This window comes from Sander lucioperca, chromosome 15 (genome assembly GCF_008315115.2).
Source record: "Sander lucioperca isolate FBNREF2018 chromosome 15, SLUC_FBN_1.2, whole genome shotgun sequence".
Classification (NCBI taxonomy): Eukaryota; Metazoa; Chordata; class Actinopteri; order Perciformes; family Percidae; genus Sander; species Sander lucioperca.
In genome coordinates this window covers 369,222-388,589 of record NC_050187.1, presented here as the reverse complement: position 1 = coordinate 388,589, position 19,368 = coordinate 369,222, and the positions used below count along the sequence as shown (strand labels likewise).

General features: G+C 41.0%; 1 protein-coding gene across 4 annotated transcripts in view; it reads left to right on the top strand.

Annotated features, from left to right (window-relative positions):
- The window catches only part of birc6 (baculoviral IAP repeat containing 6), a 149,237-nt gene that overhangs the window by 112,135 nt on the left and 17,734 nt on the right, over positions 1-19,368 (top strand). For all 4 annotated transcript variants that reach the window (XM_035992589.1, XM_035992590.1, XM_031299978.2 and 1 more), the window contains 5 exons: positions 6,783-7,005; positions 11,932-12,077; positions 13,090-13,200; positions 14,485-14,702; positions 17,634-17,795. In XM_035992589.1, coding sequence (XP_035848482.1) covers positions 6,783-7,005; positions 11,932-12,077; positions 13,090-13,200; positions 14,485-14,702; positions 17,634-17,795 — 860 coding nt within the window. The remainder of the gene's footprint in view (positions 1-6,782; positions 7,006-11,931; positions 12,078-13,089; positions 13,201-14,484; positions 14,703-17,633; positions 17,796-19,368) is intronic.

Genomic DNA, 19,368 nt, shown 5'->3' with positions numbered 1-19,368 from the left:
AGGAGTCATATGTTTCAAATAGACGTAAGACATATTTTTCTGCATTTCCTTACTCAGTTAGGATGTCCACACAGAATATATCAACTCAGAGTTACTTGAGTAAAGTTCTGGGCAATATATCAATATTATATCGATATATGAAGCCAGATATCATCCTAAACTTTGGATATTGTCATATCGTAATGTTAATCGTGTTCTTTTCCTGGTTTCACAGGCTACATTACAGTAAAGTGATGTCATTTTCTGACTTAACCAGACGGTTCTGGCTGTTTTTTTGCATTAACCCACTTAGTTATTATATGCACGGTACTGATTATTTGTCAAAAATGTCATTGTGTAAATATTTAGTGAACGCACAAACCTCCATCGAGGTATTTGGTAAAAAAATATTGTGATTTTTTTTTTTTTCCTCCATATCGCCCAGCTCTACTTGAGTAGCTTGGTTTATAAAGGGATTCCTGTGCACACAAATGCACTTTTCCTTCTGTCCTTTCAAATGGCTCAGAGCTTCAGGCCACTTTTTACTAGCTGTTCCACATAGTCTAGCTTTGATGCACATTATCTACAGTGTTTGCTGAAGCAGACTGTGTTGGCGGAGACGTGTCACAGTCTTCCTATTTCAGTTACCCTCTGCTCTGTTCCGTTGCCCAACAGGGGTCAGGAAGACCTGACAATGTGGAGCCACGAGCTTGAGTCAGAGTGTTGGCCACCCACTTGGTGTGAGTTGCATGTTCAACTCTTTCTTCCCTTTGGGAACAGACACCCATCCCTTGTAGCAGAAACCAGCCCACGCACCCCTCTCCTGTTCACCCATGAGTTGAGACTCAGTGGTAACCCGTTGAATGTTTTCTATCGTTGTTTTTATTGCCCATTACAGTAAACAAGTCAGCATGTGGGTTTTTATGAAGACCAATGACTGTCATATCCTATTGTCTCAGCGAGTTTGTTATGGCAGCCCCTCCTAAACTGACACTGATATCGAAAAATGGTTGTGATTGTCTTTCAGATATGGATTCTTGTTTTCACTTCACAAGTCTCCTCACTTCTTAGCCCTGCTGGGGCACTATCTTCAGTAATTAACACAGGTGTCTATTTCTAAACCAGTTCCCTTTCTCCACCCCCTGTAAAATACCAAACGCCAATCTGTCAGCTGTAATTACAGGAATCTTTGCATCTTCACAAGGACCTGTGCGGCACAATAGGCACTAAATTGGATGAAACGTAAGACAGGAATCCTGAGTGGATGACATGGTTTGAGTGTTAATTAGCATTTCTCTGTTTGGCATATGATGGCAGTGCAGGATTTTCTGTGGTTGATTATCAATGCTATTCCCAGGTTTGAACTACTATGATGAGATGTGCTTGTCCTTGTACCGATGAGTAAAGAAGTTTAAAAGGATAAAAAGTGCATGTATATCTTTTTATTAGACAGTACACAGTGAAGACAGACATAACATGCATGTAGAAAAGCCATGGACCAGATTAAAACTTTTAGTGTTGTGCTCTTAATGTCACTGAGCCACCAGGACAAATATGCATGGACGGCAGGTGTATTGCTGAGGACCGAATGAGTTGAATATACTGTAGTGCAATTTCAAAGCTTGCTCAAATGCTGTGGCCAGGAATTATCTGCTGAACACTTTGTGCTATTGATACCACATTTGGTGTCTGAGTAGCCATGACAAATGTGGTGCTGTTTGGCCAATAGGTGGGGCTGTAGCAGCATCATCTAACAATTAAGAAAGGAAGGTCTGTCTGTGTGCATTCGTGTATAACTGTCCTTCGCGTATTTCAAGAAATGTTCCTCCAATGTACTGCCCACTTGGCAGGCGTATTGCTAAGGACTGAGTGCTGTGTCAAGTCGATCTCATGAGTGATTCTTGACAACGCTCCAAGCAATCAGCCCGCTCCGATTTTTTGGCACTTTGAGCACCACAAGCAGAATTGCATCTAGTTCCATTATACTGGAGAGAAGACATGATTGTCCGTTTAGCATGACTTGCTAGTTTCCTCCATTTTGCATTAACAAAAAAAACAGTAGTTGCCTATTTATGAAGGCAACGGGGCATGCAATAGATTAGAGTAACTGTACATTTAACCAACACCCCCTGCTGGATTACAAGGCTCAGCCTGTAGTACTTTACACTGTGAATTCAGATTTTTTTTAATTTTGAACAGGTCATTACAGATTGAATATTTCATTTTTTGCAGAGCAGTTAACAATAAGAAGTGACTGCACTAGTATCGGTCAGGCTCTAATTTAAACTTTTACTACTGAAAAACAAGAATAAGAACACATACTGCTAAAGAGGATATTAAGTTACATTCTGTGTACATAATAACAGATTACAACTGAAATTGTAATTTTATTATGCCTGATGTCAAACCTCAGTGCCTCAGTGGAAAGGAAAGGCACACAACCTGACATACTCTAGAGACTCTGATCCCCCTGGATGCAAAGCAGGTACACTAATTCTACCATGTAACATTCATATTTCCAGCCATCCAGAATTGTGAGGAGTTCACATCCATAAACCAAAAACACTCCCACTGCTTCTGGTGAGGGTTGTGTGTATATAGTTTTACTCTGTTATTTCCATTTGTGTCTTTATCTATTTCTTTTTATATTTCCAGCCAGAGGAAGGATTGTATCATAGTCTTTAGACAAATGTTAAGTAAACCTTGATGGATGGTGATTAACTGGATTCAATTCCATTTCAGTTTTATCTATAGTGTCAAATCATAGAGCTAGACCACACTCTATAATTTACAGAGAGCCAACAATTCCCCCCAAGAGCAAGCATTTGGTGCGACAGCAGTGAGGAAAAACTTATAATTATAGCAGTGGGTATAATGGAATGACATGTTGAACAGTGTCAATTATAGTAACAGCGGATTAAGGGAATGTTCTGTGCATGACTCCCACTAGCACCAACAGCTGACTGGACAGGAAGGTGACGTGTCTTGTGTGAGTGAAGCAGTATTTACCATTTCAGACAGTCTAACTGAGATTCACATTCATTTTTGCTTAGAAAGTAATATGTGCATCGTTGGTGTGTCTTTGGTTCTTACTTTGGGATGGCAGTAGCTCAGTCTGTAGGGAGTTGGCTTGGGAACTGGATGGTCGGTTCAAGTCCCCACTAGCCCAGGAGGTGACCCCCCCCCCCCCCCCGCGACATCCCAGTGCATGTATAGGTCCTGAGCATGTGTGTGTGTATTTCAGGCCTATGTGTAATGAACTTTTTTTTTTAATTTCCCTTGCGAGATTAATAAAGTATTATCCACGTGCGACATCAAACACTGTTTTAGGTGACTTCAGTTCCAACAGCCTACCAAGCACTTTTGACCACAGTAGTGTACTAGTTTGAGCCAGCTGCCAGACATATTCGATACTTTGATTACTTTGGTCTGTCAGTGACCTCAGTACTTTGTAAGTTACTCAGGGTTATTGTGTGGACTTACAGAGGCAGTAGATTCTGCATTTATTATATATAGTGGTTGTGTGTATTTCTGGATGATTCACAACCTGATTTCAAATGCAACTTCCTCACATTATTTTCTGGAGGCAATTGATTGGACACTACGTGAGGCTACAAAGGCGAACAGGGAGACATTAAAATGCAACAGTAGTGCCTTTATTTCAAGCAGCCCTTACATATGCCACGCTAACTCATCGCAGGCACTCCCTTTCAAGTCTAGGGGCCCCCATTAACTATTAATCAGCTGGAGCATCCAACATGGCTACTCACCGCGCCCATCTCTGTACGGCCCCCAGAAGGCCCTAAATCACAGAGAGTGGAGGCTTGCTGGTGATAGTGCTGCGATGACTGCAGGTCAGCACTACCAAGATGGTCATAGCTGAGATGGATGTCCAGCTTCTGGGGCTGCCGCTTGGCCTGTGGCTCACAGGAGAACAGGCTTCCAATTGGTGATGTAGTTTCTTCAATTTTATGGAAACGTGAGTATATTTAGGGGCAGGACAGGGAAAGCCAGTGCAAATGTTGTTGTTTTGTGGTTTTATACCAGGGAGTTGTTGAAATCCCATGATTTTCACACCAAGTGCAATTGTAAACCATACCCAATTATTCATATCATAAGGTAAAAGGAAAATAACATTAATTTATGGAAGTGTACTGAGTTGCCATAGTTTTGGTATATCATAAAAAACAATATGTATGTCATCATGCAAGCTTTGTGACCAGTTCATTGTTTTATCAGGCTGAAAGTAAGAGTAAAGAAAACCATTTGATACGTGATTTAAATCTGACTAATTAAGAAATAAACCAAGGATTGCATTTTGGTTTTTGATTTACTCTTGAATTTTAACTATTTGAGTACATGCTTCACTTTGTCAACTTGTATTGTTTATCCCAAGTGTCTTCACTCTTACCCATGGCTAATCTAATCCATGGCCTGCAGCCTTCAGCCATGTGGTGTGTCATCATTTAATAGTGCAAAGCGAGCTTCCTTAGACCCCATGCTTTTGAGCGTTAAAGTAACTGAATTGGATGATGTGTTTCTGCACCACCACCATGTTGAATTTGAATGATTACTCCAAATACATTTTATAATAAATAAATGTCATGGCAATCCAACCAGTTGCTGAGATATTTCAGTCAAAAGTGAATGGTGGTGCTTAACGAACACTTATGGAACAGCCAAAGACATTGAGATTCATCCTCTGGGGGCCATGAATGGTTGAGGGACCAACATTGCCATCGCCTAAACCACGCTGCTAGCATGGCTAAAATGCTAGTAAAAACAAACAAACATGAGCGCAAATTAAATGCACAAACCCTCATCCCCTCCCTCTCTAAGGTTAATGTGCAATAAACCCGCACCCCAACAACTGAGAGTGCAATAACCTCGCTGGTGTAAAAAGTGTCATCTCATTGTTTTTATTTATCTTGATTTTTATATTTTACTGATTACATTTAGCTTTTTAATATTTTATTTATATTGTCATTCTGAAGAGCTGCTAAACAGTTTTGTTGTTTTAAAACGACAATAAAGATGTATTCTAATTGTAAACGACTATTTTGAGGTGAACATTATGAGAAAAAACTTGCATATAAAGAGCAAATTCTATACTTTATATTCATTGCACAAGCTTGTGTCCAATGACATTTGCTGTGCCGTACCTGAATATAAAAGTACTTAAAGTAATAAATACACAAATAAAACACTTATTTATATATTGGATAGTTTTTTTTAATCGTTAAACCTTTCAGTTCTTCGTACATTTCACTACAGCAGAGGATTTCCAATGTCTAAAAAATGGAAAAATAGAAAAAATGGAGAATAAAGGCTGTGTGTTGGTCAGGACCCAAGTGCATTCTATTGTCCCCGGCACTCAACAACCTCCTTTTCTATCTAGCTTTGTTTATTACCCATTTTTGAAAAAGGCCTGTATCTAAAAAGTGTTTTTTGATGCTGCCCCTTCCGTTTTATTCTTTTTTTTTTTCCATTAAAGTCTGCTTGACATTTATTACCCTCAGTGAAGGGAAAAATACATCTGACATTGACACAGAGCAAGAGGAGAAATTCTGATGAGTTGCACACAAATGCTCAGAGTAATTGCATAGATGGAACTACATTTAGAAGGGATTGGGATTCCATGCTAGGTGTCTCTACACTGGTTAAAGGTTTTGAGAGCAGATTAAAGCCTTGGGAGGTCAGTGTTGTGCAGATGCTGGGATAGGACAGTAGGGAGCTGGGAATTTCAATATAAATGTAAAACAGTCTGGGAGCCACAAACAAGAGCTGTTTATTTAGAGGGTGACACTTCAAGGCAAGCACATGGACACACAAGTACCTCCACACACAGCAGACAGCCCCTCTCAGAAATTGATCCGGCTTACATGGTCAGCCTGTTGATGCTTACTTCACTGTCTCAACAGACCCTTGTTATTAGTATTTGATTGGCTTCTGTTCAAGTGCTGCTGGATGCCAACTGACAAACAATGGCTGAAAATGAACCCAACACAGAGTCTTGGATTACATTTGCCAAACAGTTTTTCTCATTTTGTTTTAGAATTGGCACAAACCAACCTCACTGTAACACTCGTTCCTAAAGCCCCTGCTCCTTCTCACAGTAACTTGATATCTTCAGGCTTTGGCAGGATTACTTCAAGGATGCACGTTTATGACATATGCTACAGTTTCTTTGTCTACATTGGGGTTTAGGGATGGCAATGTCTGGGCAGTCAGCCCATCACATCTGTCTAGACTGGAAATGTTGGGCATTTCCATGAATCACTTTGGTGATCCCTTGATTTTCATTTAATGCTATCATTTGGTCAAATGTTCAGACATGGCTACATTTGCTTAGCTAGCTTTCCCTATTAACATCAGCATGTTAGCATTGTCATTGTGAGCATGTTCATGTTAGCATTTAGCTCAAAGCACCACTGTGTCTAAATACAACCCTGCAGAGCTGCCAGCACGTCTGTAGACTCTTGTTCAGATATAACCACACAGTCTTCCTCAGTCTTCAGTGCCATGTGGTCATTTTGTATTTTCTGAAGTTGGCCAGACAAACAGGATATCTTCCTCATTTACTGATTGGAGCGCTGCTCAACAGCAGTGCGCTCAGTGCTGTCACTGGTGGCTGAAACTTTATAAAGAAGACTGCCACTTTGTTGTAATATGGCTGGCTATCTCGCAGTCCTGAGTACATGAAAAGACCTGTCTTGCGTCATTTTGTTATTACGTTGCATGCACTTCACATCGCACTATCCTTTAAGCATCTAACACTTTGTATCCTTTTTGTCTCTCTGCAGTCCTAGATATGGCACGTCATGTGCCCCTGTATCGGGCACTACTGGAGCTGCTGAGGGCCATTTCCACGTGCACGGCCCTGGTTCCTCTGCTGCTGCCTCTCTCAGGAGACCTGGGCCAGTACGAGGAGGACGAGGATGAAGAACACTGTGAGGGACAGACCTCTGTAGGGATGCTGCTTGCCAAGATGAAGACATGTGTGGACACGTACACCAATCGCCTCAGGTGAGATGGCCAAAATCCATAGGACTTGGAATCATTTATTTGTTTCCTTAGGTTTTTAAATTTCAAATATAGAACCCAAATGTTACACAGAACTTAAAAGTATACCTACATATACCTAGAATGATCTTATCTTTTGAGCTTAAACAGACTTTGTGCATAGGAGTAATGTCTGATTTAATACTTTGATCCAGCCATAACCCCGCCGCTCCATAAACACACTCTAGTATCATTCACTCTCCTGCTCGCTGCAATACTGCTGGTCTGGGAATCTTCACATCTATAGCCTTGTTCACACTTGGAATTGAAATGCGCCCTGGGTGATGTGAATGTTCCCCTAGAGGCATCCAGGATGCATTGAGTCACTAAGCTGTTTTTGGGGCTGGTCAGGAAATGTCTAGAAATGTGCAGTGTGTTTTATTATAGCAGGAAAGGTTTTAGTCTCACTGTAAAAATCCAATATTTGATCTGCATAAAGTGCTGTACGTCCTGCACACTCTACATACGTAACTTAAGAGATGTGACCACGCTATCTCCCTCACTAGGCATGGGCCAGTATGAGATTCTGACAGTATGATAACCGATCACAGTATTGCGGAATTGCAATTACAGCTCTAAAATGTATTGTTTTGAAATGTGGGGTAAAAAAACAACTTCTTTTCCTCCATTGAACATATTGTATTTTATTTTAAAAAGCATATAGAATATTTGGTATATTTTTAAATGTATGCCATATTAAGTTTAAATAAATAATACAATCATATTTGTTGATGTGGATCCCCCTTTGCTGCCAGAGCTACTGCTGCCCTAAAAAGAAGAAAAATAAAGACAGACATGTTCATTTAACCAGAACCTGTAATGACAGTTAACTGGTCTAAAAGTGTGTCCTTTTGGTAATATAGCACTGGATTCAACATTAATTTTAACAAAATATTTCATGATCTAATTGCTTTGCTGTAAAAAGATATATCACTACAATTACCTCTACTATGAATTGTATAAATAATGCTACGATTCAATTTTTTTCAATGGAAATGCACACATACACAAATGGAGAGAGAGCGTGTGTCTTTACTTTGTGCACACACATACACATGCTCTCTGTACAATACAGATAGTCGCAAAACCAGATGTACACAATGGTGGAAGACTTAAACAACAGACGTGATACCAGCTCAATTTATTTTAACACTACAGTAAAAGTACTAACTTAGCAGAAAATGTGTACTTCTCTGCTTAGTGAAGTTACGTTAGGAAAGAAAATAGCTGACGTTAGCCATGTTCTCTGCCTCTGTAGCAGCTTGAAGTAATTATTGCACTATTATTAGATATGCTATGTTAACTCTCATAGCTGATTGCAAACGTTCATTCAAAGACAGCGTTACGTTACCTTCAATTTGTTTGGGGCGTCTGTGCTTTTTCAGTACTTGAAAAATTCCCACATAACCGACTTCAGTCTTCTTAGACGTGCGGGAAGAGATCGGGGGTTTCATCTCCTGCAGCCATCATGCACAGACACTCGCACCGACAACAGGAGGGGGAGGGGCCGTGATACTCTACACTGCACATTGGCAGACAGAGGGATTTCTGAACTGCACTTTCTGTCCACGACGACTCATAAAAAAACAGCTCATACCACAGGAACGGTATAACGGAAAATTTTAGTGGTTTTGAAACTGACTTTTTCGTATCGTGGTATACCTTAAAACTGGTAACCGGCCCATGCCTGTCCCTCACCCATAGCTCCTGGAAGCTGCTTGACAACATGTTGTTCTCAGGTTTACATGCATATACTTGGCATACATACATGTCAAAAGTTCCTGATTATGAATGATGTATCTGGTGGTATTTTCAGAAAATGCCTGTCATGAATGTTGCAGCAGCCATCCTGTGGCAGCATGGTTCATGTCAGGTACTGTAGGAAGAAAACTTATAGTTAAGAACTTGTGTTTCCAGTTTGGTTTGTCCATTTGTTGGCTGGTTGGTTTGTTTGTCTGTCAGCAGGATTACAGAAAAAACTACTGACCCGATTTTCATAAAACTTGGTGGAAGGGTGTAGTCCCAAGAAATAAAACCAAATAAATTTTTGTAGCAGATCCGAGTTACATGGCAGATACAAAAATAATTTGTCACTTTTGTTAACATTGCGAGATAGGCGTTTGTGCTGCATTCATGTGGTGTCGGACTAACGTGAACCACTCAAATCAGAACCATACACTGTTTAAAATATGGTTGTAGTCTCTGTGACGTCACCCATAGGTTTCAGAAGAGCAAAAATGGAGAGGTGGAGCTTGGATTTAATTCTTCAGCTATGGCTAAATGATACTTACAATAACTAAAACTGAATTAAGGGCTTGGTTAAAGCCAGTTACTAACAATGTATTTGAAGCCTACTGCTTCTTATGCAAGCGATAAAGCAATTCAACCATAGCCATCCGCCAGTTCTGCAGTCTATCTGGTGGACCCCGGCCCCGGCCACTCTTCCTCGGCTAGACCCACACAGCCGCTGGGCAACTTTTGAATCCGAGCCAACACTAAGGCCGGTTACACACTGGATGCGTCGCGCGAGCGTGGCGTTTCTGTTGCGTCTCAGAAGCGTGGCCGCTGCGTGGATGTTTCAGTGTCCTACACACCAGAAGCGTGTGTGACGCGGCGCTGCTCCTGCTGCTAGGTACAGGGAGGGCTGATCTCGGGACGTAGCGCCGACACATTCAAAGTCTGAAAAATGGGTAAGTGGGCTGTCTGTTTATAACAACTTTGTAGCTGGACCGTCACTCAGAACACACACTACGTTGTTATTGTAGCCTATTCTGCCCTTTATAGGCGTGTTCCACGTATGGAGAGAGAATTGTTAAACTTAAAATAAATATATAGCCTACTGATTTGATTAAAGCAAGACAACGTCGGCAGTATTGACTGCAAAATGTTACAGAATATTTCGTTCTGTATGACAGGTGCTATATTTGAAAATCTTTTCTCTGAAATTTTGTATTACATTTATATCTACATTGATGTCAAAACCTTGAGACTTTCAAACATCAAGATGTCATTTATTAATATGCATTCGTGTCTAAATTACATATAAACATATTTTCCTATTATATTTTGCATGGAAACGCTTCCAACACGCTCGCGTGAAAAATAGGCGTCGGTTCTATTTCTAGCAGGCACGCGTCTCAGGCGCGTGTCTCACGCAGGCAGTGTGTAAGCTCTAACCTGTTAACATGGGAGCCGAAATATAAACGGACACGCCACGCGGCTGAAACGCTCGCGAGACGCTTCCAGTGTGTAACCGGCCTAAGAGCGGAGCTGCGCTGGGTTCACGACACGATGACTAGACACCAGTCCTATAGTGCCAATGAGGAAATCGGGAAATTGTTTCAGGCGATGTTTCCGGACTCTGACATCTGACCTTTTTTTTTTTTTTTTATGTTGTGATATAAGTGCTAAATTTCAGTCACAATGGTATTAATGTCTTAAATTTGACTTGATGAAACCTGCAGAAACCCTGTGTACATCACATGATATACCCACAGCAGGTATCACATCCCAGGTTAATAGCACACACACACACAGGAACACTGAGCCTTAGGAAACTTTGAACACACACACTTGTACTTGATCTCACAACCACACGCAGAAGCTTTAATGGAAGAAGAGCCTGAGGGCAAATGGCCAATCAGGGGGACTGATGATTGGGATTGTCTCAGCCTGTCTGCTGCTCAAAAAACAGACAGGACAGATTTAGTACCAGGAGGTGGGGGCCACTAAGTCTTTTCATCCTCTTGTTTAAATGCACATTTTCAATTTGCACAAAAAAATGAGTGAAAACGCTGGAAATAAAAAAAAAAAAAGGTATGTCGATTAAAACGAAATACAACAACTTGCAATGGAAATCAAGTTGAGCTTTAATGTTTTTCTCTGCATTTATATCTGACACATTTTATCATGTTTTCTTTCTAATATTACAATAATCATCAAATGATGTTAGCATAGCAGCGAGAAATTGTCTTGTCAGAACACAGATTGTGATCTGCATATGCTGAACTCTGGTCCAGTTTCTTGGTCCAAATACAGGTTAGGGAAAAGTGTTGACTTTAGCAACGTTTTGAGAGAAGCACTCCCAGATTCAGATTAAACTGCTACTTCCTTGAAGGTTCCCTTGTACTACTGCATTTTGGTTTTCCTCAAAAAAGAGATTGTCAGCCGCCTCGGGCCAAGCTCAAATACATTATTACCGCCAGTTAATGGCCCTCCCCAACAGACGGGGTGTGGAATGACAGTGTGTTTCGTTTAATCTTGTGTGATGTGTCATAGTGGAAGACATCCAACGCAGTGTCTGGGATCCTGTACGATGTCTTGACAAAAATAATCTGCTGTGTTATTTGTCATAAACAGGATTAACAATTAACTTTTTCATCCACCAGCTAAATGGCTACCGAATGTTCAAATATTACCAGCCACTCAATAGATTACATAGTTTTTGGGCTGGTGAGTGAAGCAAATCTACCAGCCACTTGCATATTTTACCAGCATTTGGTTGGTAGATGGTGCTAATTTTGGACCTTGCTCATAAACATGTCCAAATTTCTTGCCTTTCCCTGCCCCATTGACAACTTCTACAGTCAGGTCTGTGATGTTGAGGCACAGGAGCGACTGTACGCATGGTGAAGCCAAAGAGGAATTATGCTTTTTTCATTTCAGTGGACCTGGAACCACTTTTACTCTCACCCTGCGCCAGGAGCATTATACCAAAATAATATGTAATGGATTTGCCAAAGAATACTACAATGTATTTTGAAAACTTAAAGGGAAAATAATAAGTTTACCTTTTATTAAAAAGATTCACACAAAATTGGATCTCTGAAATCCAAATGATTAAACGCCACCTACTGTTAGATTATGGCTGAATGTATATCTGTGTTTCAGGTCAAAGAAAGATAAGAGTAAAGGTGTGGTGAAGGCAGACAGCTCCGATCCAGAGCCTGAGGGTTTGACTCTGCTGGTGCCTGACATCCAGAGGACAGCTGAGATAGTCTACGCTGCTACTACCAGCCTACGGCAAGCCAACCAGGGTATGTGGTAATCACACACATCTGACTCTATGGCCAAACGCTGTGGCAGCTGACTTCACATTATCTGTACTGTTTGATTTAAATCACAGCTTGAAAAGACTTGGTTAACAGCAATACATATTTACATCCATACATTCAAACTTATGGCCAACACAAACCCAGTTTCACATAAGAAGTTTATCTGATTTGTCATCTGAATTATTTTAGCAAGTCCCTGGTCGCCTGTCTCCCTCTCTCCATTTCTGTCTCACATCCTCATCTATTGTCTGTGTCCTGTCCTCTCAGTGAAGGACACAAAAAAGGGACAAAACGTCTGAATCCCCTCAGTTTTAATAATATCATCGATATCGTCCGCCGCATTATGCTGTATAACATCACAGTAAAGAATACTGATTACGCCCCACCCGCCCATTTTGTTGAAGTTGGCTGAAGATTGGAAGGGAACTGAAGGGCATTTGGTTGGGAGGGGAAATTCTAGGTGACTGCATCTGTATAGGGCTGCAACTAACGATTATTTTCATAGTCGATTAATCTGTTGATTATTTTCTCGATTAGTTGTTGGGTCTCTAAAATGTGGATCAGTGTTTCCCAAAAGCCCAAGATGACGTCTTCAAATGTCTTGTATTGTCTACAACTCAAAGATCTTCAGTATACTGTCACAGATGAGAGAAGAAACTAGAAGATACTCACATTTAAGAAGCTGGAATCAGAGAATTTTTACTTTTGTCTTAAAAAAATTACTCAAACCGACTAATTGATTATCAAAATAGTTGGCGATTCACTATTGGATTAATCGATGAATCTTTGCAGCTCTAAATCTGTAACATCTCCTTTCCTTTAGCTGGTGGAAGATAAGCATCCCTAACACAGGGGTTGTTTCCTAAACTTCCCTTACATGCATGCAGCTGTTGGAATACACACAGCTGATCACTCTCAGAATTCCTCCACCCTGCTCTTTCTCACTCCTGTCTTCATGCTTTGTGTTCCCACCCCCACACCACCTCTTTACCAGAGAGGAAGCTGGTGGAGTCTTCCAGGAAGGTGTCCAGTCGTCCCAAGCCCCTGTCCATTCTACGCTCTCTAGAGGAAAAATACGTAGCTGCCATGAAGAAGCTGCAGTTCGGTGAGTTTACATGTTTGCTTTGGGTTGCAAGTATGTGTAATGCACTTAGATATGTACATGTTGTAGTTTTTCTTCTTTACATGCTCTGTAACATCACTGTCTGTTGGTTTTACTTTGTGCACACGTCAGTAAAAACAACACACACACACACACACACACACACACACACACACACACACACTTCCCTGTATGATATGATCTTTAATGCCTTCATTACAGAACTCTGAAAGGGAAGCAGACTATGTTCCTGTCCTGCTCGTCCCTTTTGTCCTGTCCATCACTCCCAATCCAGCCATGTCATGACTTATTACACTAGCTGTGCAATTGATTTTGTAAGAAGCTTGATGTCTGAAGTAATTGCAAGTGACTGCAAACACTGTTGTTTCAGTTTACAAGCAGAATAGAAATAATGAAGTCCAGACAGAGTGAGGGCATTGCATTTCCATCACAGGGGATAATGAGGCTGGTTGGCCATGTTGGAGGCAGCAGGCTCAGTTGAATGGAACGGATGAATTGGTTCCTCACTTTTGATTGAAGTTGTAGTCATGGTTGGACTGGACTCGACTTGTGTGATTTTTTTTTATTTTTTTTTCTTAGCAAAATACTGGCTTTACGAGAGACCAGCTTTTCTTAGCTTTAAAAATGTATTACAGAAGTATTACTGACAATGTTAGAGCAAGAGCTAACAGACTAGCTAGCATGCTGGTACAAGCTAATCATCTAGTAATGTCAGTAAAATCACACAAGTGTCATTTTTAAAACAAGCTCCAAATATTGTTTAGCTTTAAAGGGTATTACAGAAATATGACAAGGTTTTAGCAAGCTGACTGGCTAGCTCCAGCATGCTACATGTTCCTCTATCAGTTATTACTGAAGGAAGAACATGTTGTCCAATGAGGGGACTTATTGAGTGCAATGCTTAATAAATTAAATTAAGTGGAAGCAACATTGCAATCTCCTTTATCAAACACATTGAAAACCTTTTTAGCTTGCCTTCTAGATACTACTAAAATTCAATAAAAAGGAAAAGGACAACAATTTCCTAAATAAAAAATGCTTTACCACAACACCCAGTCAATACTTGATAGTGTCTTTTTTTTTGCATTATTACCTTAATTAAATTGCAGTCGCATTTGGGATCCATTTAAACATGGCCAACATTAGGAATGAATCCACTTTAAGTTGTTGTTTGGAGTGTTTGCAGGCAGTAATGACCTTGTTCTTAGGGCTTAGTTGAGTTGAGAATGGGTACAACTTCCTCACTCTGGTCTCCTCTCTTTCCAGACACCTTTGAAATGGTCTCGGAGGACGAGGATGGAAAAGTCATGTTTAAGGTCAACTACCACTACATGTCTCAGGTGAAGAACTCCAGCGATACAAACAGCGCAGCCCGATCCCGCCGCCTTGCGCAGGAGGCCGTCACCCTGTCCACCTCTCTGCCCCTGTCATCCTCTTCCAGTGTCTTTGTCCGCTGTGATGAGGAGAGACTGGACATCATGAAGGTAAAGTACAACTTGAGCTTGTCATGAAAATGTCATAGCATTGTTTGGCACGTACAGGGTTGTACCGTGTGATTCATAAAGGCCGCTAGTTTTACAACTGAGTAACACTGATAGAACATTTGTGTACTGTGTTACTGCAACCAGTGTTCCTACCATACGACTTGTTATGACAGCTCTTTCATTCCCCCAGTGACATTTAATAAATGGCTCTCACCCCACAATTTGATTAATGGCAAAGTCTCCTTTGCTAAATGTCAAACTCCTCATCTGTTTAGCTCAGTTTCAGCAAAAGAGAACTCTAAAGACAGGCAGCAGTTATACCAACAACATAACCGAAACAACGGATGAACACATGACTGCACACAAACATCAGTGTAATAACAGCATTTATTATTAGTTCTGCAGCAATTGTAAGGTGCACAAAGAATGCAGGGAACTGAAATGTAGAAAAAATTTTAAATATACTGTATATGACACAAACTTTAGGCAGGGGATACTGTTCTACTGGCCATAAAATGTAGACAAAAGTTGCCAAATCATGCATCTTTACTTATCAGCAATAACCTTAAAGCACAAAAGGTAATCATTTCACCGCAAAGCAGAACAAACATAATCTATTTTAGACTAACTTGGATCACAAAGTCCTGTCACAGCAGTGCACTGTTTTGTTATGCAAACATGTTCATACAGACCTACTGAAATGAACTTCTTCCCCGAGAATAGCATGGCCTAAGGAGCAGCATCAGCAGAAAGGGACAGTGGCTGATGAAGTGGAAATCTCATGATCTGTGAGGGGTCGGTGCATCCTGGTACCTAAGCCCGGCATCCTTACATTATTACCAAAACAGCATTGTTGCACTTATTAAACCCTGTCACAGAGGCACATTTGGTTTCAGTCTTGAAATGCTCCCACACCAGACTTTGGTTGGAAGTGCAAGCAAAGTGGCGGGTCTGAATGAATTTAATCCATGAACGACACTAAATAGTGTAGTTTTAGAGTTATTTCAGTGTTAGAAACCCTGACAGCACTACTCAAGACAAATGTGGTGGTTGAGTCAAGGGTCAGCATGTTTGCATTTCTCTGGAAGTAAAACCCATTCACACTGCATCCTAAACGTGTCTACAGGCTCTGACACACCATCCCGATGGCCGAACATCGGCAGAAAAGGAAGTCGGACTGATCATTCGGCTCCCGGCTCCCTGAGTCAGTCCAAAAAGTTCCTCGGAACACACCGAAGCGACGCCGACTTGAGCGTACGTTCTGCGCGTAAAACGTCTCCATAACAGCAGGCGGCGCTAATCTGTATTGTCGGCCAAAAAAATGAAAACCGTAAATGAGGGAACATCTCTCTAGACCTAGTAAACACAGAGCACGCTGTGGTCAGTCCTTGTTTTCATCAGAGTGGTGATAGTAGTCAAGAAGGATCCTTGTTGTCATTTCTCGCTGAACGGAAGAAAATACCACGGCTAGTAATAAGAAGATACTGGCGTTGTCAGCACCGGTTTTCTCGTGCACTGATTCGCTAGTCAAGGGCTAGCACTCCACCAACTGACTTGAAAATTATACTGACTGTCATTTGCATCGACTATTTAGGAAAATCTGTGTAAAATATTGTTGCATAATAATTTGGAACACAGTGTAGTGATATCATCTTCAACATGACACTCGCTGGATCCTTTCATCTGCAACATTGTCTGCACTTTGTCAATAGTACAGCATAGTGTAGGGCCTAGTTTTGGGGCTGCTGGTCTCTATTGAAAGTAGATTGGCTATTTTACTAGTAACGGTTCTCTCTGGCCAATCAGTGGTCTGCAGCGTTTTAACTCCACCTTCTAGTATCCACTCAGCTCGCTTGGAACCTCGACTGAGGTGGTACCAAAAAAAGTACCAGGTGCTAGCCACAACTTCTGCTAATGGAAAACCAAACGAGTGAGTCAGAAGAGAGAGGAGTTGTGCTGTGCCATGCAGTGGAAATGATTCAGTCTCCAAAATCAGTGCTGATCTTGATGAATAGATTACATTGCAATAAACATTGCAACTGCTTTCCACAGATGGTGCTTAGGGGCATTTTAAGGCCTTGCATTCACCTAAATAATCAAGTAGGCTCATGTACAAGCTGAGCTCATGTACAAGCTGAGCAACCAATGTGTACCTCATTGGTTGCCAATTCTTGGCTGATCCTCCCTAATGCCAGGGCCCAGTTAGGATCAGCCACAAATGGGCCTGGGCTACTTCACAGACCAAGCAGCCATTTTACAATCCTCCATCTGTATCATATTTCTACATTTCTTGTTGCACCTTCTAAAGACTTGCTTACTGTTTCACAACAGCACAGTTTGTGAATACAATGTTTTGCTGCAGCCCATTCTTAGATATTAAATCCTGCAGCCTATCCTTGATTATGGATTGGGTTTTAAGTTGACACTGCTTGTTATTAGAGATATTACTGGTGATTTAGATTATTTGTTTATATTTACGTATATATTCAGGTCCCTTATAACAGTTTTAAGTGCTTGTGTTTGATTAATGAGCAAATTTTATTTATTCAGGAAATTAATTAATTTTTTGCTACAAATGCCATGAGTACTGTAGACATAACTGGTTTCTTTCTCTCTGCTAATTTCACCCTTTAGCCTTGTTGTTAATTACATTGTTGTGGCTGTGGAAAAGCCTGAAAGGGTCAGCACCATTTTACCATGATATTTTGTTGTTTGCCCTTTGTTTAATCCATATTTACTGTTATCAGTGCGTCCACCTTTAATTAACCCTCTTTCAGTGTGTGTGTGTGTGTGTGTGTGTGTGTGTGTGTGTGTGTGTGTGTGTGTGTGTGTGTGTGTGTGTGTGTGTGTGTGATTAATAACCCTTTCTCGTTACGTTTTTTTTTTTTATTTTTTTTTTTTATCAAAGCCTCTCCCCTCTTTGTGTTTCAGGTTCTCATCACAGGCCCAGCTGACACACCATATGCCAACGGCTGCTTTGAGTTTGATGTGTATTTTCCCCAAGACTATCCCAACTCCCCTCCGCTGGTCAACCTGGAGACCACCGGTGGACACAGTGTGCGCTTTAACCCTAACCTGTACAATGATGGCAAAGTAAGTTGGAAAAGAAGTGAATTCATTAATTGGCCATATTTTTCCCTGTTTGACGGGTTATTTAAAGGTTCAGTGTGTAGGATTTATAGGCATCTAGTAGTGAGGTTGCAGAGTGCAACCAATTGAAACTTCTCCTGTGTGCCAAGCGTGTAGAACTATTCCTGATGAGTAATAACCAGTTTAATGCCAAAAGTACAGTACAGACACTCTACAAAACCAATTATCCAATCAATTACGCTACACTGTGGAAATAACAGACACAAAATACGACTAATTTCTAATTGTATCATAAAACCCATCTTGGTAAATGCATAGCAGAATTCCAAATGATGGGACTTCTGAGTAGCCTACATGCATAGCTAAGACATGAAAATACAAAAAACTGCCTCAGGTTGAGAGCGTTGATGTCTATCAAGAACCCAATATGGCGTTGAAGTGTCAAACTAACCCAGTGTATCTGAAGACCCTTCCTGTCCAGTCCCGTTTCATGTCCAGTTTTTAATTAAACTTGGCTTTTGGAAGTGGACATCCCTTGAGGTTGATGTTAAAATATGTAAAGCTCTTCCTCTGTGGTACTGGCTTCCATCCATTGAGGAGTTGGGGTCAAGGTGCCTAAGCTCACCCCATCTGTGGCACCTCATTAGGCAGCCGCCGACAGGCCACATGTATTTCAATAATGGCCCCAGACAGCTGCTATAATAAATACCTGGGGCTGGGGTACAGCTAGGGGCTGTGGTAGCCCAGATATGAGTCTTGCAACAGGTTCAAGTTTATCTGTACAGTGATTTAAAGGAGCTGCAAACTGTTAAACAGGGAAATCAATGATGAGAACAGTTCTCATTAACAAATAAAGGAGTATTAATTGAAGTTAAATAGGAACAAAAAGAAATAGCTTAATTCCAAATCTTGCTACAATGGTTGCCAGGTTGAGAACGCTGAACCCAACGTCACACAATGTCTAATGTTAGCTAGATGCTAACATTAGAAATTACTCCACAGTCATCTCCACATTAAGAAAGTGGGAATCATCGTACTGTCCAACATACAGTATCATAACCTTGAAGCTGGCAATGGTAACATTAGCCACAAGAATATTCCATAAGGTAACATACCATACATGTTGTCCCATTCAACAGTTCAGGCTACATGGTTGTTATGCTTGGCTGGTCCTCCGGTAACGTTAGCAGTTAGCGTGTGTTAGCATGGCGGCGTTAGCCAGCACCAGGCAGGATCACTTCACCGGCTGTGTCTCAATTGTTTTTGCGAGTAACTAAATGGAGTTCTCTATATAATTTAATGCGAGAATAGAAATGTTAAAATGACTGAAAATGCCCGCCCCTGCTAGAAACGGTCGCCATGATAAATTAGCGTAAAGCTCAATGCTTACCTGTTCAGGAGGAAATTAGCCCACTCTGCGTCCTTTTGGGATCTAAGCTGTCTCCTTCTTTTAAATGCATCTCCAATATTTACCGGGGTTTTACCACGTCTCTGGTCATGCAACTGTTTAGAAAGATGCAGAGTTTTTTTAGGGTGGGTAGAATGAGTCTGTCTCTGTTCATCCAGTTGGTGTGGT